This window comes from Oratosquilla oratoria, chromosome 16 (genome assembly GCF_046742065.1).
Source record: "Oratosquilla oratoria isolate Oo_2021 chromosome 16, ASM4674206v1, whole genome shotgun sequence".
NCBI classification, from domain to species: Eukaryota; Metazoa; Arthropoda; class Malacostraca; order Stomatopoda; family Squillidae; genus Oratosquilla; species Oratosquilla oratoria.
In genome coordinates this window covers 51,877,317-51,901,316 of record NC_134792.1, presented here as the reverse complement: position 1 = coordinate 51,901,316, position 24,000 = coordinate 51,877,317, and the positions used below count along the sequence as shown (strand labels likewise).

At 38.8% G+C, this 24,000-nt stretch overlaps 1 protein-coding gene across 3 annotated transcripts in view; it reads left to right on the top strand.

Moving 5' to 3' along the window:
* The window catches only part of LOC143033996 (UBX domain-containing protein 4), a 32,849-nt gene extending 11,577 nt beyond the window's left edge, over window positions 1–21,272 (top strand). For 2 of the 3 annotated variants that reach the window (XM_076199794.1, XM_076199796.1), the window contains exons 4-11: window positions 6,074–6,207; window positions 8,464–8,704; window positions 10,899–10,996; window positions 11,615–11,763; window positions 15,367–15,501; window positions 15,602–15,836; window positions 15,967–16,199; window positions 20,576–21,272. In XM_076199794.1, coding sequence (XP_076055909.1) covers window positions 6,074–6,207; window positions 8,464–8,704; window positions 10,899–10,996; window positions 11,615–11,763; window positions 15,367–15,501; window positions 15,602–15,836; window positions 15,967–16,199; window positions 20,576–20,696 — 1,346 coding nt within the window. In that variant the 3' untranslated portion in view covers window positions 20,697–21,272. The remainder of the gene's footprint in view (window positions 1–6,073; window positions 6,208–8,463; window positions 8,705–10,898; window positions 10,997–11,614; window positions 11,764–15,366; window positions 15,502–15,601; window positions 15,837–15,966; window positions 16,200–20,575) is intronic. The other variant, XM_076199795.1, reaches the window with a different exon arrangement.
* Window positions 21,273–24,000: the final 2,728 nt, after the last annotated feature.

The window sequence follows — 24,000 nt, the reverse complement described above, 5'->3', positions numbered from 1 at the left end:
AATAAAGATTTTTGCTTGTAGCCACGAGGAAATTAAAGATCGGAATACTGAACGTTTTTGTCTATTAAGACATTTTCAAAGTACATAGTGTCACAACAAAGAATAACTTAAATATAATAATATAGAAAACAGGAGAGGTCACACAACGTAAATACGAAAGGATTATCTTACAAAGAAACAAAAATATAAAAACAATAAATAAAATGGGTGACAATTGAAACAGGTGATAAAATGTCATATAGCATAAACCATAAGGATGACAAATGACAAGGTGAAAAAAAGGACATTCAACATAAAAGATAATAACAAGAAATAAGAAGGGTGACAATTGACACATGTGATTCAACATAAAGATTGACTTACAAAGAAACAAATTATATACATATACATACATACATATATATAATAGAAAATAATAAGAATAAATAAATAAAAATGGGTGACAGATGACACAGGTGAAAAAAGGTCACACAAGATGGCTAAGGCGGAGCTTTGGGACATTGTCCTACAATTTGGTTAATAACAAAATTATCTAATTTAAAAAGACCAGTGCTTAAATTGAGATTTTCATTAAAAGTTTTTTTAATGAGACACGATTCAATTATATTTCTTATCAAATAAGAATTACTTGAAACAATTTCTTGGGAATTGTCCCAATCAATACAGTGATTGTAGTCTCTAATGTGAGCAAAAATCCCACTTGAAGATTGGCCAGTACGGACACTATACTTATGCTGGTTCAATCTAAGTTTTAATTCCTTGCCAGTCTGGCCAATGTAACACGAATTACAATTCTTGCAAGGGATAGAGTAGACACACCCCGCCAAATTATCCGGTGAATTCTTGATAAGAAGTTCTTTGATTGTATGGTTCTTAAACACAACATTAACATTAAACATCTTAAGGAAACGAGGGAGCTTTACCAAATTAGGATGAAAGGGAAGAACCAAAAGATTCTTTTTATTAAAAGGATCTTTTGGGGAAGAATCAACATAGGACTTCTTGGCCTTATGTTGTGATCTAACTATCACATGATTTGGGTATCTCAAGTTTGATGCTATTTCATAAATCTTTTTTATTTCTTCATCTAAAAATTCAGGACTACAAACTCTAAAAGCTCTAAGAAACATGGAGGAAAAAACTGAGATTTTTGTGTTAAGGTGGTGAGCAGAATAATAGTGAACATATGAAAGAACGTTAGTTGGTTTACGAAAAACATCAAACCTGAAATACCTTTCTTTTCTGTGAATAGTAACATCTAGAAAGGGTAATTTGTTCTCTTGTTCTATCTCAATTTTAAATTTTATAGAAGGTACTAAATTGTTTAAACTAACTAAAAAATTATCCAAGTTGTGAGCAAGTGGCCAAATGCATAGTATGTCATCGACATACCTGTACCAAATAACATTACATGGAAGAATACGAGACAACAACTCCCTTTCAAAAAATTCCATGTACAAATTACTCAACAGAGGAGACAAGGGATTCCCCATAGCCATCCCAAATCTTTGTACATAGAACTTTCCATCAAAAACGAATTTGGAATCAACCACACAGAGTTTAATGAGATTAATAATGACATCGACTGGAAGAGGCAAAGAATGAAGTAAAAGTTCTTCTTCTAGGAAGGAAAGAAGGTCAAAAACGGGAACACAGGTAAATAACGAATTAATATCAAAGCTAACTAACTTAAAATCAACAGACATATTAAGATCATTCAATTTACTAATTAAATCTACATTGTTCCTAATGTGGGAAGTGGAAATGGTCCCCACGAGTGGGCTCAAGACAGAAACAAGCCATTTGGATAATTTATATGAAACACAACCAGTAGAACTGATAATGGGTCTCATTGGATTATCAGGCTTATGGGTTTTAACTAAGCCGTACAAATAAGGCATGGAAGGAGAAAAAACAGTTAATTGTTTGATAAGTTGATCATGCCCTTTCAAATAAATTTTGAGTTTCTTATTAAATTCTGCGTTAATTGACTCCAAAGGATTCTTGACAAGTTTTGAATAAGTAACTTCATCCTCTAACAAAAGTTCCATTTTGTTTAAATAATCAACTTTATTCATAATAACGAAACAGTTACTCTTATCAGCTCTAGTTACGTGTAGGTCTTTAACCCGTTTTAAATTTTTGTAAGCCAACAAAAAACGTCTAGGACAGTTAGGGATGGCTGGAGCTAATAATGAATCATAAATAAATCCTTTGCAAATATTAATATCTTGCAAAGGAACATCACCAAATTTCTCCAAATTGCAAAAGCTTTTGGTGACATCTATGAAATCACTATGTTGGTTATTGGCCGCAAAGGAGATGCCATAACCTAATGCACACTTCAGATCAGTACTCAACGGTTTGTCTGACAAATTAATCACAAAATCCGGATTGGAATGTTTACACCAATCACTATTTTTGATAAGTAGGGCAAGCTTGTTTTTCAACTTACGGCTGAGGTTACTACACACACTTCTCATCTTACCATAACAATGATCAAGTAGTACATGTTTCCATGGCTGAGGAATGGCTTGATGGAAGTTATGTCTTGCCGAACTGCTGATCTTGAAAAGTTCACGGACCTCGAAGGATGTAATGTCAATGTGTTTTTGTAAGATGATCTGATGGAATTCTTCAAAGGGTCTATCAAAGATCTTGAGTGAGCGGTTGTTGTACAAGGACTTAGGTAAAACTTGTTCCTGTAGACGCTCCTTGAGAAACTTAACCCATTCAACTCCGATGACAAGATGTCTTGTCATTTGGTCAAATAAAACAAAAAATCATAATAAAACAACAAAATGTTTGATGATCAAACAGCACCAGAAAAATATGACGTCATCAGTCCTCCTCGAGGAGGACTGACGACGTCATATTTTTCTGGTGCTGTTTGATCATCAAACATTTTGTTGTTTTATTATGATTTTTTGTTTTATTTGACCAAATGACAAGACATCTTGTCATCGGAGTTGAATGGGTTAAGCTGAAGTTTCATCTTGTGTGACTTAATCAGAGACGAGCGAAAACTAGTGACGATAGGTAAAAGTCCAGGAGAATAAGCAGCGAAGTCTTGTAAGGGGCGCGTGGTATCCATGATGCAACAGTAATCACATAAAACACGTGAATAAAGATTTTTGCTTGTAACCACGAGGAAATTAAGATCGGAATACTGAACGTTTTTGTCTATTAAGACATTTTCAAAGTACATAGTGTCACAACAAAGAATAACTTAAAAATAATAAACAGGAGAGGTCACACAACATAAATACGAAAGGATTATCTTACAAAGAAACAAAAATATAAAAACAATAAATAAAATGGGTGACAATTGAAACGGGTGATAAAATGTCACATAGCATAAACCATAAGGATGACAAATGACAAGGTGAAAAAAAGGACATTCAACATAAAAGATAATAACAAGAAATAAGAAGGGTGACAATTGACACATGTGATTCAACATAAAGATTGACTTACAAAGAAACAAATTATATACATATACATACAACTTATATATAATAGAAAATAATAAGAATAAATAAATAAAAATGGGTGACAGATGACACAGGTGAAAAAAGGTCACACAAGATGGCTAAGGCGGAGCTTTGGGACATTGTCCTACAATTTGATTAATAACAAAATTATCTAATTTAAAAAGACCAGTGCTTAAATTGAGATTTTCATTAAAAGTTTTTTTAATGAGACACGATTCAATTATATTGTTTATCAAATAAGAATTACTTGAAACAATTTCTTGGGAATTGTCCCAATCAATACAGTAGTACATGTTTCCATGGCTGAGGAATGGCTTGATGGAAATTATGTCTTGCCGAACTGCTGATCTTGAAAAGTTCACGGACCTCGAAGGATGTAATGTCAATGTATAGTGTCCGTACTGGCCAATCTTCAAGTGGGATTTTTGCTCACATTAGAGACTACAATCACTGTATTGATTGGGACAATTCCCAAGAAATTGTTTCAAGTAATTCTTATTTGATAAGAAATATAATTGAATCATGTCTCATTAAAAAAACTTTTAATGAAAATCTCAATTTAAGCACTGGTCTTTTTAAATTAGATAATTTTGTTATTAACCAAATTGTAGGACAATGTCCCAAAGCTCCGCCTTAGCCATCTTGTGTGACCTTTTTTCACCTGTGTCATCTGTCACCCATTTTTATTTATTTATTCTTATTATTTTCTATTATATATAAGTTGTATGTATATGTATATAATTTTTTTCTTTGTAAGTCAATCTTTATGTTGAATCACATGTGTCAATTGTCACCCTTCTTATTTCTTGTTATTATCTTTTATGTTGAATGTCCTCTTTTTCACCTTGTCATTTGTTATCCTTATGGTTTATGCTATGTGACATTTTATCACCTGTTTCAATTGTCACCCATTTTATTTATTGTTTTTATATTTTTGTTTCTTTGTAAGATAATCCTTTCGTATTTACGTTGTGTGACCTCTCCTGTTTATTATTTCTAAGTTATTCTTTGTTGTGACACTATGTACTTTGAAAATGTCTTAATAGACGAAAACGTTCAGTATTCCGATCTTTAATTTCCTCGTGGTTACAAGCAAAAAAAAAAAAAAAAAAAAAAAAAATATATATATATATATATATATATATATACACATACATACATACATACATATACCAAGGCTTTTTCTCCCTTACAAGGGAGGTAGCCAAAAAGGAAAAGGCATAAAATCATTCCCACCCATTCCATCCCTGAATACACGCCACACCCCTCCACTCTCTCTCTTATCTTAGCACCTCCTGGATAATGGGTCATTCCTGCACCTTGTCCACTGCCCTGGGTCAGAAGCAGTGTCGCAAGACACAGCACATCCACAGCAAGGCCGCTTCATCAAATCGGCTGCCCCCCTCTCCGTCCCCTCATGCATAAAAGGAGAAGATGGGGAGAAATCCCTTCGGGCTGCGTCAAATTTTGCTCACACCCACCACACCACCCACCATCCCCCTGCCCATTCCACCCCATGCATCACATCATCATCCATATACAACCATTCTCCATTCACCCCTATCTTCTGTCCTCTCCCGTCCTTTCTCAACAGACATTCCCCTCTTCCCCAAAGCCCCCTTCACCCCATCCATCCACCTCATCCTAGGACGTCCCCTCATGTTCACTCCCTCCACATCTGCCTTCCATACCTCTTTTACTAGTCTTTCTTCACTCATTCTTTCCATGTGTCCAAACCATCCTAATACTCTTTCATCAACCCTATCTCCCAACTCCCTTTCCACCCCTGTTCTCCTCCTCACCTCCTCATTTCTCACTCTATCTAGCCTAGTAATCCCCATCATACTTCTCAAACACCTCATCTCAAACACATTCAAACTACTTCTCTCTTCCCCTCTTATGTTCCATGTTTCTGCCCCATACAGTGCTGTTGGCACAATCACTCCTTCATACAGTCTCCTCTTAGCATCCATTCCCAAATGTCTATTCCTCATTACACTCTTCAATCCACCAAGGCATTTACTCGCTTCTCTCAATCTATATATATATATATATATATATATATATATATATATATATATATATATATATATATATATATATATATATATATATGGATAGATAGATAGATAGTACTTGAAACAGCTCAGACCACATGTAGCCACATTGAAACTGTTGAAGCCATTTATCAACTTATGAACTAAGAATGTATTTTTTTTTGCCAATAGGTTAGTTTTGGATTTTGATTAACCCATTCAACTCCGATGACAAGATGTCTTGTCACTTGGTCAAATAAAACAAAAAATCATAAAATACCAAAATGTTTGATCAAACACCAGAAAAATATAACGTCAGTCCTCGCTTCGCTGCGAGTGAAGCGAGGATTGACGTCATATTTTTCTGGTGTTTGATCAAACATTTTGGTGTTTTATGATTTTTTGTTTTATTTGACCAAATGACAAGACATCTTGTCATCGGAGTTGAATGGGTTTATTTGACCAAATGACAAGACATCTTGTCATCGGAGTTGAATGGGTTAAGCAAAATTAATCAATTTATTTTCCTTAAGATATTTGCAGACCCACTAGTAGTAATTCCATCCATTTACTTTATAAGTGGAGAAACAGGAGTGCCTCTGGAAGTTCTTGGAGGGGCACATACTCCAGAGGGTATTAAGGAGAAACTGAATGGTTTAATTGCACAGGACAAAAAGGTATGCTTATTTATGGTTTTGATTGTTGAGTTTTTGTATTTAGTTGATAATTGCAAGAAAGTTGCAGTGGTGTATTAGAAGGAGTGTAAATATGAAAAAAGTTAAAATTGCATGTGATAGAGCAGAAAAAGTGAAAGGAGAGATGATGGAGAGTTTCTGTATGTGGTGAATGTCGCTGTCTCTCATTGGATGGAGATGTAGATAGTTTATCATAGGTAAAAGTTAAGCAGAGGTGCATTGACTATGAGAGCAGCATTGGCTTTGAAAAAAATATGGATTGCAAGGTAAAAGTTCAGGTAGGAATAAAAAATTATGGGTAATTAGTCAGTCCATTGCCCTGGTTCTCATTTGCAGCAGGCTTGTGACCACTAGGAAGTTGGCCATAGCAAGCCACTCATTGAAGAGATTTTGAGTCACTGTCTAGAAGGTCCACTGACCTTGGACCTTCTAGACAGTGACTCAAAATCTCTTCAATGAGTGGCTTGCTATGGCCAACTTCCCAGTGGACAGGATGCAGTGATGACCCATCATCCAGGAGGTGCAAAGATAGGAGGGAGGGAGGAGGATGGAGGGGAGTGGAATATATGGGAAATGAAATGGGTGGAAGTGATTTCTATGCCTTTTTCTTTTTGGCTACCCCCCGTGTAAGGGGGAAAAAAGCCTTGGTATATGTATGTATGTATGTCTAGAAGGTGTGACTATAGGGCAGTGTAGTACGTGGTGCTGTGTGTTTTTTGTGTGGTGTTTGCATCAGGGGCTGATCTTTGTCTTTCTGTGGTGGCACTGAGTTCATTGATGAAAGGTAGACCAGCACAAGTACTACTTGACAGCTCGTCATCTAAAGAAGCTCCACTTTCCCCATCTTCACCCTTCACTTAGCTCTGGCCAGGTAGTTCTATCTCCCTGAGGAATGGGGTTTTCCCATAAGTCACTTAAAAGAGTATATGTTGTGTTGTTGATGTGCATAATTGTGTACAGTCCAGTCTTCCATAATGTATTGAATAGTATGGGGTGAAGTGTTACATCCAGGACAGATATCCATGATGTGTTCATCATGTACTGTGTCTTGATACATTACTTCTAACCCAGGGCAATGGGGGAGGTGCAGGGATGACCTGTCATCCAGGAGGAGCCAAGAAAAGAGGGAGGAAAAGGTGGTGGATGGGAATGGAATGGATGGTAGTGGGTATGTGCCTTTGACTTGGCTACCTCCTCCCTTGTAAGGGGGATAAAACTTGGTGTATAGATAGATAGTGTTAAGTACTTCTATTTGGTCTGTTATGTTCCGAGGGATAAGTGTGGGGGTGTTATGTTTGAGTGTGTTGTCTTGTCTGATGAGGCCTTGAATTTCTGGTGGGAAATTTGGATTGTGTGATTTTCTGTTGCCTCTGGGGATGTATTTGTTGTTTCCATTTTGTATAGTTGTGTTGAAGGTGTGCATAGTAGTGTTGGTGTGATTAGTGTACAGTTCAGTGTCTTGATATATGCTGTTCTGTCTCTTTAGTGAAAACTTCCCATTTTGTTCTTTTGTAATTAGTGTGTGTGTGCCTGGCAAACTGAAGTGAATTGTGTTTTGGAAGTGATGATGATTGGAAGGTGATCAGATCCAATGTGATGTTGAGGTTAAACATGGGGAACAGAAGGTAATGTCATGAGAGGAGGGGGTGTAGAGGGTTTGATGGAGGATATGTATGTGATTATTGGTGTTGTTCATTATTTGACCCTGTTGTTGTGAAGTGTATTATATGAGAGCTACAAGTATGTATATAAATCTCATATTGATGCATGCTTTAAATGATTTTAATGTACACCCATCCTGTAATGAAATTGTGATATTGTTATATTCAAAAATTATTTTTATGATAAACTTCATCACAAGGTTGTAGATCTAGTCATACTCAACAGATTATGAAGGATTTATGGTCAAAAGATAAGAATTTAAGCATATGATTGTTTATGAACTCCTATGGGAGTTTGACAGCTTATACCAGCATTTCTCAACCAGGGTTCCACAGAGCCCTAAGGTTCTGCAAAAGGATATTGTGATAATGTGATATAGACATCATCCTATCTAACTTATTATTATGATGAAAATAAAATGAGAAAGATATGGTATATATGTTTTGTTTTTTTTGCACAGGGGTTCCTTGAGACATGCAATTTATTTTAAAGGTTATTCAAGGGCAAAAGGTTGAGAAATACTGGCTTATACAAAAGTGATCAAGCTGATGAGAGTTGTAATTGTTTGAATTGTAGGATGAGGTTAGTAATCCATCTCCAAATGAGGAACAAGAAGATAATTCTATGCAAGATGATGAAGAGCAAGCACCAGGACCCTCTTCAAGTAAGGAGGACATGATGGTAACAGAACCAGTGGTAGAAAGTGAGAAAGATGAGAATGTGAGTGTAAACTCAAATGAAGAAACCAGTAACATGGGAGAAGAAGGCACAAGTGAAGTTGCAGACCTTGAGTCCAGTGGTGGTGCTGTTGAAACAGGTATGATGGAACTTGTAGAATTTTACCCTCATGTACTTCACCACAATTTTGCAAATATATTATTGGAATGTTGATGTACAGACATCTATCTATATACCAAAGACTTTTTCTCCCATATAAGGGAGGTAGCCAGGTCAAGAGGCACATATCTACTCCTACCCACTTCACTCCCACTTATTCCACTACCATTCATTACACTCCCACCCATTCTGCTCCCATCCACCACCCTTTCTTCTGTCATCTTAGGTCTTCGTGGATGATGGGTCATCCCAGTATCTCACCCATTGCCTTGGGTCATACAATTTAGGAAGACACAGCACATCCACAAGGCTTCTTCATTTAATCGGCAACCCCCCTCTCCATTCTCTTATGCAGAAAAAGAGAAGATGGGGAGAAATCCCTTCAGGCTGCATCAAAATATCATTCACACATACTCCCTCACCCCCCCATCTCCCACCCACACCCTTCCATGTATCCTAGCGTTGTCCATACACATTCATTCTCCACTCACCCCTATCTTTTGTCTTCTGCCTTTCTTCCTCAACAGACATTCCCCTCTTTCCCAATGCCCCTTTTACCCCATCCATCCATCTCATCCTTGCTTGCCTCCTCATGTTCACTCCTCCCACCTCTGCCTTCCACGCCTCTATTACTAATCTTTCTTATCTCATTCTTTCCATGTGTCCAAATCATCCCAATACTATTTCATCAACCCAATCTCCCAACTCCCTTTCCATCCCTGCTCTCCTCCTTGCCTCTTCATTTCTCACTCTATCCAGCCTAGTAACCCCTACCATACTTCTCAGGCATTTCATCTCAAACGCATTCAAACTCCTCTCATCCTTTCTTATGTTCCATGTTTCTGCCCCATACAGTGCTGTTGGCACTATCATCCTTTCATACAATCTCCTCTTGGCATCCATTCCCAAATGTCTGTTTCTCATTACACCTTTTAATCCCTCCCAAGGCATTTACTTGCATCTCTTTATCTACATTCTACCTCCACCTTCACTCCTCCCTTTCCCACCACATTTGCACCCAAGTATGTAAAGCTATCTACTCTCTCCATTCTCTCTCCCTTATTACTCATTTCCAATCTGCTGCCACATTCTCCCCTAGTATATCTCATCACCTTTTATCCACATCTTCAACTTCCTTCTTTTGCACACATTCCCAAACTCTGTCATTAACTTCCTTAATCTCTCCTCTGATCCTGCCACAAGTGCAGTGTCATCAGCAAACAACAACTGTCTTGTCTACCATTTTTCTCCATTTTCTTTTACCATCACCAATCCCCAGCCCATTACCTCCCTATCCATCCCCATCCAGGCTCTACTTCTCATGTAAAAACTCTTAACTGCCCTTAATAGCTCTTCCCCAATCCCATATATCTACAAAACCTCCCACAGTGCCTTCCTGTCTACCCTGTCATAAACCTTTTCCAAATCCACAAAGGCCCAAAAAACATCCTTACTTTTTGCTAAAGCTTTCTCATGTATCTACTTTACCATAAAAATCTGATCCACATAACCCCTACATTTCCTAAACCTACACTGTTCCTCATCAATTACTCCCATTCCTCTCCTAATCCCCTCAATTAAAATCCTTCCATAAACCTTCCCAACTATACTTAACAAACTGATCACTCTGAAACTACTGCAATGGATATAAAAACTATTATTTATCTTTCCTCAACATAAATTTTTCTTCTTTTCTTTTGGGGATAACCCAAAAGTATGAATTCTTAGATTGTTTTCCAATTCCAATTTCTTTTTGGCTACCCCCTGTGAAGGGGGAAAAAGCCTTTGGTATATGTATGTATTATTTATCTTTCCTCAACATAAATTTTTCTGCTTTTCTTTTGAGGATAACCCAAACGTATGAATTCTTAGATTGTGTTTTCCAATTCCAATTTTAATGGTTAGCCTTTCTTTAGTATTGCTTAAATAATTTGTATTCATCTGTGGTTAAGTATTTGTTTTTAGTTTCAAGTCTTTGTAGGTAATGAGGGTTCCTTAGAAAAAGAATAGCAGCTTTACATAAAAGTATTAGTTACTGACTTCACCATTTGTAATTGTTTTGATAGAAAAAATATTGTATGGGTTTTGCACATGGTTTAAGGTTTGGTAATTTCCTTCTAATGTATTTTATTAATTAATTAACTTATATATTTATCATTATTTTTTTATTCCAGAAGATAGACCATTGGAGAGACCTTTAGAAGAATGTGTTGAACGAGCAAGGGAACTTATAGCTCAAAAGCAGGTGGAGAAGGAGGAAGAAAAGCGAGAAGTGAGTGGCAATTGAAAGGATGTTTGTATTTTAATTTTTTTCACTAATATAATATAGAACTTGGAGCTTGTCTCATAAATACATAGACCCACATGATCATCCCTTGTACCATCTTTGGACATTTTGTGACTTCTTTCTTGAAATATTCCCTTTCTTCTACTCCCACTTCCCTTTTATCCCTAACCACCTCACACCTCTCTCGACTTCTTCTGGTTGTCTTTCTAATTTTTCTTCTCACTCAATATGTTAATTCTCAGCACCTCTCTACATCCCAATACTCTTTCATCAACTGTATCTCCCAGTTCCCTTTCCACCCCTGCTCTCCTCCTCACCTCCTCCTTTCTCACTCTATCCAGCCTAGTAGCCCCTACCATACTTCTCAGACATTGCCTCTCAAACACATTTAAACTCTTTCTCTCTTCCTCTCTTATGTTCCATGAGATGAAATTTTACTCTAACATAGACAAATGATATTAGGCTCTATTTCACAAGGGCTCACAAAACAGTCTATTAAGCATTGGTAAGGTTGCATGTTACCATGCAGTGAATATACCAGTATTGGGTATGTTTTTACTGACCCTTTTTCTTTTTTTCATGGGTGAATTGTATATTTAACAGGAGGAGAAACGAAAAGAAATTGAGAGGCGGAAAATGGGTCAAGAGATAGGGAAGAGAAAGCAGAAGCAACAACAGGAGGAATTTCAAGCTATGGCTTTAGAGAGGAAGAAGGAGAAAGAGCAAGACAAGCTAGCAAGAGAAAGAGTCCGGTAAGATTTGTTCTTTTTGTGTGATGTTGGGGGAGGAAGGGAAATGTACATATGTATGTATATATACATTTATATATAAATGGGAAATGGTGGTGGACTTGGCTTCCTTCCTTATATGAGGGAAAAAGCTCTTGGTGTGTGTGTATGTATGTATGTATATATACATACATACATATACCAAGGCTTTTTCCCCCTTACAAGGGAAGTAGCCAAAAAGGAAAAGGCATAAAATCATTCCCACCCATTCCATCCCTGAATACACTCCACAACCCTCCACCCTCCCTCTCATCTTAGCATCTCCTGGATGACAGGTCATCACTGCACCTTGTCCACTGCCCTGGGTCAGAAGCAGTGTCGCAAGACACAGCACATCCACAGCAAGGCCGCTTCATTAAATCGGCGACCCCCCCCTCTCCGTCCCCCCATGCATAAAGAAGAAGACAGGGAGAAATCCCTTCGGGCTGCGTCAAAATTTTGCTCACACATATTACCTCACCCCCCATCCCCCCACCCATTCCACCTCATGCATCACAACATCATCCATATACAACCATTCTCCATTCACCCCTATCTTCTGTCCTCTCCCGTCCTTCCTCAACAGACATTCCCCTCTTCCCCAAAGCCCCCTTCACCCCATCCATCCACCTCATCCAAGTACATACATACATATACCAAGGCTTTTTCCCCCTTCCAAGGGAGGTAGCCAAAAAGGGAAAGGCATAAAAACACTCCCACCCATTTCATCCCTAAATACACTCCACACCCCTCCCACCCTTCCTCTCATCTGAGCACCTCCTGGATGACGGGTCATCCCTGCACCCTGCCCACCGCCCTGGGTCAGAAGCAGTGTCGCAAGACACAGTACATCCACAGCAAGGCCTCATCCAAGTATATATATATATATATATAATGTATATATAATTTTTTTCCCCTTACTAGGGAGGTAGCCAAAGTCAAAGGCATATACCCCTCTCCCACCCATTTGACCCCAACCTTTCTTCCTCTCAGCTCCTCATAGATGACAAATAATTCTTGTATCCTGGCCACTCCCCTGGGTCAGAAGCAATGCAACAAGACGCAGCACATCCACAGCAAGGCTGCTGTACTCAGCAATCCCCCCTCTCCATCTTCTCATGCAGAAAAATAGAAGATGGGGAGAAATCCCTTCAGGCTGTGTCAAAAGTATCATTCACTCATAACCACTTCCTTGCATCACAATATCATCTGTACACTTACCCCTATCTCCTGCCTTCTCCCTTCCTTGCTCAACAGACAGGTGGTGCCTGTCTTTGTTCCTTTTTTCTTTCCATGCTGTCATTATGCAGTAACCACAACTTTTTCATCGTAATGCATTATGAATTGGGATATTAATCATAGTATACTAACATCTCATAAGAATTACACTCATCAATACTTCTCTGACATGATTCCCTACAATTAAGGAAACAGACACCCTGCGAACTACACAAAATAAAACATTAAGAATGATAACAGGATGCACTAAAATCACCCCAGTAGAACATCATTATACAAACCAAAAACTTCTCCATACCATATGAAATTGATAGGCACACAATTCTATGGAAAAACTCTCCATCCAACCCATCCATCCCTTAACACAACATGACCAACTGAATGGAGCCAAAAAACCACACTGGCAGCATGCTACTCTAACATATCACCTACACCTCTCAACTGCATATTTATACAAAAATACATATTTTTTGGATTCCATTTCCACTCGGAGACAAATGTTGAGACATTCTGACAGGTTGACGTAAGCGGAGTAGGAAACACAGGAGTCTTAGTCTTGAGTTTATTCCTGACTAGTTTCGCAGGTATGCTTTTTCAAAGGAATGGGTTTACAAACGGGCTGTGGGCATTATATACATGGGGAAGACCTCACTACCTCCTCGTGTTACCATAGTTGGTGACGAGTGTGAACATTATATTGTGGCTAACATAACAAAGATGAAATTTTACAATTAAATATGATGATAACAAAGAAATTATTAATAGCCATTGTAACAATAATAATGATAACAATGATAATAAAAATGAAAATTTAAATATAAATTTAAATATTTGAATAAATATAGTAATAATAACTGATAATGATATTAACAATAATAGTAAAAGTAATAATAATGATAATAATAATAAAAATAATATATAAATGATAACACTAACAACAAAGAAATTATTGATAGTAATTATAATAATGATTGATAATAAAAATGAAAATTTAACCCATTCAACTCCGATGACAAGATGTCGTGTCATTTGGTCAAATAAAACAAAAAATCATAAAACACCAAAATGTTTGATCAAACACCAGAAACATATGACGTCAATCCTCGCTTCGCTGCGAGCGAAGCGAGGATTGACGTCATATTTTTCTGGTGTTTGATCAAACATTTTGGTGTTTTATGATTTTTTGTTTTATTTGGCCCAATGACAAGACATCTTGTCATCGGAGTTTAATGGGTTAAATATTTAAATAATAATAGTAACAATAATAATAACAACAATAATAATAACAATAATAATATCAATAATAATAACAATAATAATATCAATAATAATAACAATGATAATTAATAATAAAAGTAATAATGATAATGATATCCCCCAACATTGTTCCTTCACCATTTAATATTATCCCCAACTTTTTATCATGATTATTATTCTTTTAATGTTATTTATTACTATTTATTTTCAACACTTATTATTATTCTTTGTTATTATCATTATTATTATTGTTGTTATTATTATCATTATTATTATTACTATTATTATTTTTTTTTTATAATTATCATCATTATTATTACTTTTATTATTATTATTGTTACTATTATTTAAATATTTAAATTTTCATTTTTATTATTATTATAATTATCAATTTTTTTTATTAGTGTTATCATTTATATATTATTATTTTTATTATTATTATTACTTTTACTATTATTGTTATTATCATTATCATTACTATTATTATTTAAATATTTAAATTTATATTTAGATTTTCATTTTTATTATCATTGTTATCATTATTATTGTTACAATTGCTATTAATAATTTCTTTATCATATTTATTTGTAAAATTTCATCATTGTTACGTTAGCCACAATATTATAATGTTCACACTCGTCACCAACTATGGTAACACGAGGAGGTAGTGAGGTCCACCCCATGTATATAATGCCCACAGCCCGTTTGTAAACCCATTCCTTTGAAAAAGCATACCTGCAAAACTAGTCAGGAATAAACTCTAAGACTCCTGTGTTTCCTACTCTGCTTCCGTCAAAAATACATATATAGTCAGATCACAAACCAACCACAACATGACCAACTACCAAAATCCATACTCCATGAAACTTCCCCAAACATCAGTTCTAGAGAGAAATCCCTCCCACAACAAACAAGACCCACAATATCACAACTGCATTCATCCACCATATATTTTTTAAATAACACCAATACAGGATAGGGTTGGCCACAAAAGCATTTTACCCCAGGTGCAGTCACCTGGGGGTAACATGTGGTACTGCCCATACCTAGAGATATCTAGGACAGTGAACTGAATGATTAATGATCTACCAGAGCACAGATAGCTGCAGATAGAGCAGAGAGGGAAGCAAGATCCGCAATGCTTCGAGAAGAACAGCAGGCTGCAAGTGCACCAAATCAATCAGCCCCAGCTGCTGCTGCTACTTCATCATCATCAGTTTCAAATAGGTACCAATATAGTATACAGTATTTTCTGGTAAGCTTGGGTAAAGATTATTGAAATATGTATATTTTTTACACACAGTATTCATACTTTTCATCTTTTCAGTGACATTTCACGACTCAAATTTAGACTACCAGATGGATCCTCACATTTTGGCAAGTTCTCAGCAGACTCGACCCTGAAAGATGTTGAAAATTACATTAAAGTAAATATAGATCTACCCTATTCCAACTTTATTATGTCATCTACTGTGCAGTTGAGGCCATTCACCATGGAAGACATGGGGTCAACTTTGAGAGATCTCTCTCTTGTGCCCTCAGCAATTATTATTTTGTATCCAGTAAGTTGAGAATCTGTTGTTGTTTAGAATGATAAAGTTGCAATATATAGATTCAATCATAAAACTTTCAAGAAAATAAAATCATCTACTAGTTGTATCAGTAAAGTATCTTTACTTGTTATGACTACAGGCTGCATCTAGGTCAGGTGGTGGATCTTCAGTGAGTAGGTGGAATGGAGGATTTATGGACCTAATACGGTTTGTTCTGACTCCAATTACCATCATAGTGCGCACAGTTCTACAGTTCCTAGGCCTAACAGGACCACCTCGTACACCAACCAGGGACACTGATGGAGAACCTGTCAACAAAAGGCTGCGAGAGGAAGCAGGAGGATCAGCAACAACAAGAAATAGGCCTCAAACGTTTGTATCATTTCTATGTTGTGGCAACCATCTAGAATGAGGATTAGATGTTTTAGAATTTGGATACATGTGCATTGGCTCATCTGACCCAAGCAGTGGGCAGGGACAGGGATGACCATTTCATCTTTCACAATTTTCTCTCGCATTTTCGCTATTGTACGAGTCAACGACTCTGGTCTTTAACTTGCCAGTACCTCTCTGTTTCCTACTTTATAAATTAGTTTCACATTTGCTGATATCTAGACTAATAGTACCTTACCCACTCTTAGTGAACTAGTTATCGAATGAATGAACTAATAGATGGAGTGGTTGGGAAGTTTAAGAGTGCTAGATAAAAATCATAGTGGAGAGATAGTGAAGATATGTTCAGTGAGTAGATGATAGTTAACACAGTGTTTAAGAAAAAAAAGTAAAGCATAAGTACACATGAAAGAGGGTGGTGGAGGGAAAGGTGGTTAATAAGGCATTAATGGACCATGTAGTGGTACCCAGGAGAAGAGTGGGACGAGTTCTGGATGCCCATGCTCTTAGGGAAGAGAGTACGGGAATGTCAGAAATTTTTTTGGTGGAAGGCAAGATGAGAGTGGAGGATAGGTGGAGAAAGAAAAAGGGCAGAAGGTAGGGAGGTGCTTAGGGTAAACTATTTAAATGAGAAGGAAAAGGAACAGGACTACAAGGAGAAGCTGAGAAAAGCATTGGAGGTGGTGAAGGATAGAGTGGAAGTAGGTGTGGAAGAGGAATTGGGGTGTTTCAAGGAGGTAGTGACAATGTAAAGATGGTATGTGGAAGGGTAGTGAGTGGTGAGAAGATGAAATGAAGAAAATAGTAGAAGAGAAGAAGTGAGCATTCAGGGATTGGTTGCAAAGTAGGATGAAATATACGAGAGGTTTAAAGAAAAAGAAGAGAAGCAAAACACAAGATAAAGGAAAGCAGATGTAAAATGGGGAGGAATATGACAGGAAATTTTGAAAATAATGAAAATAGGATGGGTTGAAAGTGGTGATAAGCAAGAGGTGAATGTTGAGCAAGGAAGGGAGGGTGTTGGGGATGAGAGTGGTAGGGAGTGGTTATATGTGAATGATATTTTGATGCAGCCCGAAGCGATATTTGATGCAGCTCAATGGGATTCCTACCCATCTTCTCTTTTTCTGCATGAGGGGATGGAAAGTGGGGGTCGTCAATTAAATGAAGCTACATTGCTTCATTGGGTGGGGGGGTGGGGGGTGAGGTAGTATGTGTGAGCAAATTTTGACGCAGCCCAAAGGGATTTCTCCCCGTCTTTTCCTTTTATGCATGGGGGACAGAGAGGGGGGTCGCCGATTTAATGAAGCGGCCTTGCTGTGGATGTGCTGTGTCTTGCGACACTGCTTCTGACCCAGGGCAGTGGACAAGGTGCATGGATAACCCGTCATCCAGGAGGTGCTAAGATGAGAGGGAGGGTGGAGGGGTGTGGAGTGTATTCAGGGATGGAATGGGTGGGAATGATTTTATGCCTTTTCCTTTGGCTACCTCCCTTGTATGGGGGAAAAAGCCTTGGTATATGTATGTACATTGCTTCTGACCCAGGGCAGTGGGCGAGATGCAGGGATGACCAGTCATCCACGAGGAGCCAAGGAAAGAGGGAGGGAGGGTTGCTGAATGGGAGTGGAGTATGTAGGGATGAAAAGAGTGGGAGTGGATTAATGCCTTTGACTTTGGCTACCTCTCTTGTAAGGGGGAGAATGCAGTTGCTAAGGGGAGAGGGTGGGGGAATATCAGATCATTTTCTGGTGGAAGGTAAGTTGAGAGTGGAGGACAGATGGAGAAAGGAAAGGGACAAAAGGTAGGGAGGTGCTTAGAGTGAACTCTGTAAGTGAAGAGGAAAAGGAGAAGGAGTACAAGAAGAAGCTGAAGGAGGAGTGGGAGGGAGTGAAGGATAGAGTAGAGGTAGGTGTGGAGGAGGAATGGGGATGGTTCAAGGAAGGAGTCACAAAATGTGCAAAGATGGTGTGTAGAACAAGAAGGACAGGAGGAAATAGAAGGAAGGGTAGTGAATGGTGGGATGAGGAAATGAAGAAGGTTGTAGAAGAGAAGAAGCGAGCTTACACAGATTGGTTACAAAATAGGACGAGGTAGTCATATGAGACGTACAAAGAAAAGAAAAGAGAAGTAAAGAAAAAGGTAAAGGAGGCAGAGTATGACAGAAAATTTTGAAAGTAATAAAAAGATGTTTTGGAAAGAAATTAAGAGAGGAAGAGGAGGCGAATCAAGTAGAGAAGAAAAGGTAAAAGGTACAGATGGAGAGATGATAATGGAGGAGAAGGCAGTAAGGGGAAGGTGGGCAGAATATTTTAGGGAGTTGCTAAATGTGAAGGAGGATAGGGAGGGAAAGATAGCTGCAGTGGGAAATGCTAAGAAAATGACCGTGATGAGTGAGGAAAATGGAGGAGAAATAAGGAAGGATGAAGTGAAAGCAGCAGTTATGATGAAAGCAGGTAAGGCACCTGGTCTGGATGGATGCCATGCAGAATGTCTTAAAAGAGGAGGTACAGTGATGGTGGACTGGTTGGTGAAGTTATTTAATGTTTGCTGGAGAGAAGGTAGAGTGCCGGAGGACTGGAGAAGTGCTTGTATAGTTCCACTTTACAAGGGAAAGGGGGACAAGTGTGAATGTAGTAGTTTCAGAGGGATTAGCTTGTTAAGTGTAGTTGGGAAGGCTTATGGGAGGATCTTGATTGAGAGGATTAGGAGAGGAACAGTGTGAGTAATAGGTGAGGAACAGTGTGGATTTAGGACAGGTAGAGGTTGTGTACAGTAGATCAGATTTTTGTGGTAAGACAGATATGTGAGAAAGCTATAGGAAAGGGGAAGGATGTTTTTTGGGCCTTTATGGATCTGGAAAAGGCTTACGACAGGGTAGACAGAAAGGCACTGTGGGAGGTTATGCGGATATACGGGATAGGAGGAAAGCTGGGAGCTGTCAAGAGTTTTTATGAGAGTAGTAGAGCTTGTGTCAGGATTAGAAATGGAGAGAGTGAGTGGTTTGAGGTAAAGGTGGGACTTCGTCAAGGATGCGTTATGTCACCCTGGCTGTTCAACTTATACATGGATGGGGTAGTGCGAGAGGTAAATGCAAGGGTAGTGGGTCAGGGATTGGAGATGGTTAAAGAAAATGGAGAAAAGTGGGAGGTGAGCCAGCTGTTGTTTGTGGACGACACTGCGCTTGTGGCAGGATCAGAAGAGGGATTGAGGAAGTTGGTGACAGAGTTTGGGAGAGTGTGTGATAGAAGAAAGCTGAAGATAAATGTGGGTAAAAGTAAGGTGATGAGATGTACAAGGGGTGAAAGTGGCAGTAATCTGGAAATGAGCATTAAGGGAGAGCAACTGGAAGAAGTGGACTGTTTTAGATATTTGGGTGCAAATGTGGCAGGAAAAGGTGGAGTAAAGGTGGAGGTAGAATGTAGATTGAGAGAAGCGAGTAAATGCCTTGGTGGATTAAAAAGTGTAATGAGGAATAGACATTTGGGAATGGATGCTAAGAGGAGACTGTATGAAGGAGTGATTGTGCCAACAGCACTGTATGGAGCAGAAACATGGAACATAAGAGAAGAAGAGAGAAGGAGTTTGAATGTGTTTGAGATGAAGTGTCTGAGAAGTATGATGGGGGTTACTAGGCTAGATAGAGTGAGAAATGAGGATGTGAGGAGGAGAACAGGGGTGGAAAGGGAGTTGGGAGATAGTGTTTATGAAAGAGTATTAGGATGGTTTGGACACATGGAAAGAATGAGTGAAGAAAGACTAGTAAAAGAGGTATGGAAGGCAGATGTGGAGGGAGTGAACATGAGGGGATGTCCTAGGATAAGATGGATGGATGGGGTGAAGGGGGCTTTGGGGAAGAGGGGAATGTCTGTTGAGGAAGGACGGGAGGACAGAAGACGGGTGAATGGAGAATGGTTGTATATGGAAGATGTTGTGATGCATGAGGTGGAATGGATGGGGGGATGGGGGGTGAGGTAGTATGTGTGAGCAAAATTTTGATGCAGCCCGAAGGGATTTCTCCCTGTCCTCTCCTTTATATGGGGGGATGGAGAGGGGGGGCGGTCGCCGATTTAATGAAGCGGCCTTGCTGTGGATGTGCTGTGTCTTGCGACACTGCTTCTGACCCAGGGCAGTGGACAAGGTGCAGTGATGACCCGTCATCTAGGAGGTGCTAAGATGGGAGGGAGGGTGGAGGGTTGTGGAGTGTATTCAGGGATGGAATGGGTGGGAATGATTTTATGCCTTTTCCTTTTTGGCTACCTCCCTAGTAAGGGGGAAAAAGACTTGGTATATGTATATGTATATTTAATTTATTATTGTTATTATCATTATTATTATTATGTTTTTTCCATCAACAGTGCCTATGGAAGTCGAGGCGATGGTAGATTTCAGCGTGATGGAAATGTTCTTCGATTGCAAGCGGATGATGATGATGATGAAAATAATACTTGGAATGGGAATTCAACTCAACAAATGTAGATAGATTATATTCTTCAAGGAACATGAATGGATAATTTATAACATCAGTTTAAGGATGTTTATTTTGACACATTATGGAGGATTTGTATACTTCACAGAGAGTTATTGTGAATCGAAAATCCATGTGAACAAGTTGCATAAACATGGCAAAGGAAACATGGAGGACTGGAAGTGAAGCGTTTATTCCTGACGTTTCATCTATTGACTTTCTCAAAGTCAATAGATGAAAGTCAATAGACGAAACGTCAGGAATAAATGCTTCACTTCCAGTCCATGTTTCCTTTGCCGTGTTTATACAACTTATTGTTAATCCTTCAAGAGTAGTGTTATCATGTAATAATGTTATTTTGGATAAAGCAGAATTTTGACAGTGCCTTTGTGCTTTTCTTGTGTATGTTGCCAGTCAGCTTTGCAGTTGCACTCAATCTTGACTTGGCTGACAGTTCATCACAGTATGTTGTGCTATTTGATTTGAGGGGCTTTTTCTGTCAACATGGGATGGAAGATTAGTTGAGAATGAAAATTTAATATTTGATGTATTAAGTATGATTAGAAAATAAAATATTACAATTATTGTATATGAGAACATTGGCCTGATTCACAGCAAAATTGTCCAGTCATTGTTTAAAACACATGGCCATGCATGCATTTCACTTGCAAAATGATTTACCCAATAGGAAATAAAACACAAAAGTAAAAGAAAAGAGGGATCTTGGAGTGTTGGCCATAGATAACATTTCAGAACATGAAAATGGCTTTGTACTAGACGGACAATATGGTTAAAGAAAAAATATCCCTATGTCTATATAGTTCAAACTGAAAATTTAATATCTGAGGTAAAGGGGAAGAGAGAGATGGTGATTGCAGTGATTAGGGGGGAAGGGAAGGAAAGATTGGCTCTGCTGGTAGATGATGAAGTAGGAAAGTGTGTGGTGGAGTGGAGGGAAGTGTCTTCAGGTTAATGTGGATGATGTAAAACTGTGATGAAAATTTTGGGCTTTAGTGAGATCCTGGTAGTGAGAAAAGTGAGGAAAAAGGAAGATTTTTGGATTGATTTAAATGAGTGTTAAGAGAGTTTTGGGAAGAATGTAGATATAGTTGTGTTGGGTGATCCTGATGCTAGAGTAGGGAGGTTTGTGGTGCCAAGTAAAAATTATAGTGGAGAGATGTTCGAGATGTTTTTATAATGAGAGTTGATGATAACAAACGGTGTTTAAGAAGAGAAGCAAGCACAAGTATAAATGGGAAAGGGTGATAGAGGGAAGAGTGGTTGATAGGACTGATGGACTATGTAGTGGTGCACAAAGGGAAGGTTGGAAGAGTTAAGGATGTTCGTGCTTTGAAGAGAGTAGGGGAGTGTCCTAATTTTTCAGTGGAAGAGAAATTGAGTGTGGAGGAAAAGGAATATGGTGGGAGGTAGTTATATGCTGAGAGATAACCAATAGAATGAAAAGGAAATAGAAAAAAAAACACCAGAAGTAGAGAAAAACATAATAAGTGATTGGAGATAAAGGGGATTTAGGAGAGGAAGAATGGGTATGTTTCAAGGAGGAAATGAAGTGTTTATGTATAGATGGTATTTGGGATGGAGATGGGAGGGTAGTGAATGGTGAGATGATGACATGAGGATTAGAATCCAGCAACAACCACTGGTCTTGTCCATAAGTCACTCGAGGAATAAATTTGGCATTATTGTTTGAGTACAGCTACAATGAAACAATGCAAGATTAGGTGCTGTTGATTGCACTTGAACAGCACTCAGGCCAGAAGTACGGGCACCAGAGGCAGAATGCGAAAAATCAGAGAAAAAGGCTCGGCTACCTTGCACTGCATTGTGTATGACTCTCTCTCCATTTGGGCTAAGTTTGGGCCAAATCAGTGACCTGACAATTTGTGGCAAATTTTTGGGGGTCATTTTGGTGATCTGCTCCGATTGGGGCACCATCTCGCCCACAGGCCTGCTACTGATTGCACTTGGATAGCACTCGGGTCAAAGGTACAGGCGCCAGAGGTGGAAATGTGAAAAATGAGAAGATAGGCTCAACTTTGGAAGGTCACCACACACACACTCTTGGGTCCGCATTCCTCCCATCTACCTAATACAGTGCTCGGCAAGGAAGTATGAACAGTTAGCGGGAATGAGTGATGAGAATGAATGAGTCTTAAATCAATAAACAAAAGCTCACTTCATACCTCTAATACTTTGATGGGTGGTCTTTATGTGCAATGATCTCACGAAGGCAGTTTGGAATGGAAGTGGCGTACTTGGCAAGATGTGCAGGGGCTATGCTAGCACAGGATTGGCGAATGGCTGCCTCAAGCTTGGAAATAGAGCTTGTATCTTTACCCTCCAGGTCTTGTTTAATGTGGTTCCACAGGTTTTCTATTGTGTTTATGTCAGGACTATGCCTGGCCAGTCTGCTATGTAAGGTATATGACAGTCTTTAAGCCACTGAGTAACACTACGAGCAGTGGGGGCTGGGGCGTGATCTTGTTGAAAGATGTTAGCATTTGAGCTATTAAAGGAATCCTCCAGGTGGTCATTTAAGAGTTCTTAATAAACATATTGGTTCACTTTTACATTTTTCAGTAGTACAACAAGGCTCCCAAGTCCTCTTCCACTAAAACTTTCCCATACCATGAGAGAATCAGGGTGTTTCACTGTTGTTGAACGTACCGGGGGTCAAGAGGGTCGCTACCCGCACGCCGATACACATTTCCACCCCTATTGCCAGTCAGAGTAAAGGTGGACTCATCGGTCCAGAGAATATCCAGCCACTTGTCATCATCCCACTGAAGATATTTCTTACAAAACTCGACCCTACGGTGCCTCTCGTTAAGAGTGAAAAGAGGCTTCTGTATCCATGCGGTGGCTAACTGTTCGCACACTAACCTCCCCAAAGACTCCCAGGTTACTTTCTTTTATTTTTCTGGCGGTAACACTTGGATAATGCGACCAGTACAAGTATAGCAGTGCTACCAGTACCAATACACTATCAGTGCTACCAGTACCAGTACACTAGCAGTGCTACCAGTACCAGTACGCTAGCAGTGCCACCAGTACACTACCAGTACTAGCACTACTAGTACATTACCAGTGCTACACTACCAATACACTAGCAGCGCTAGCACTACCAATACACTAGCAGCGCTAGCACTACCAGTACACTAGCAGCGCTAGCATTACCAGTACACTAGCAGCGCTAGCACTACCAGTACACTAGCAGCGCTAGCACTACCAGTACACTAGCAGCGCTAGCACTACCAGTACACTAGCAGCGCTAGGACTACCAGTACACTAGCA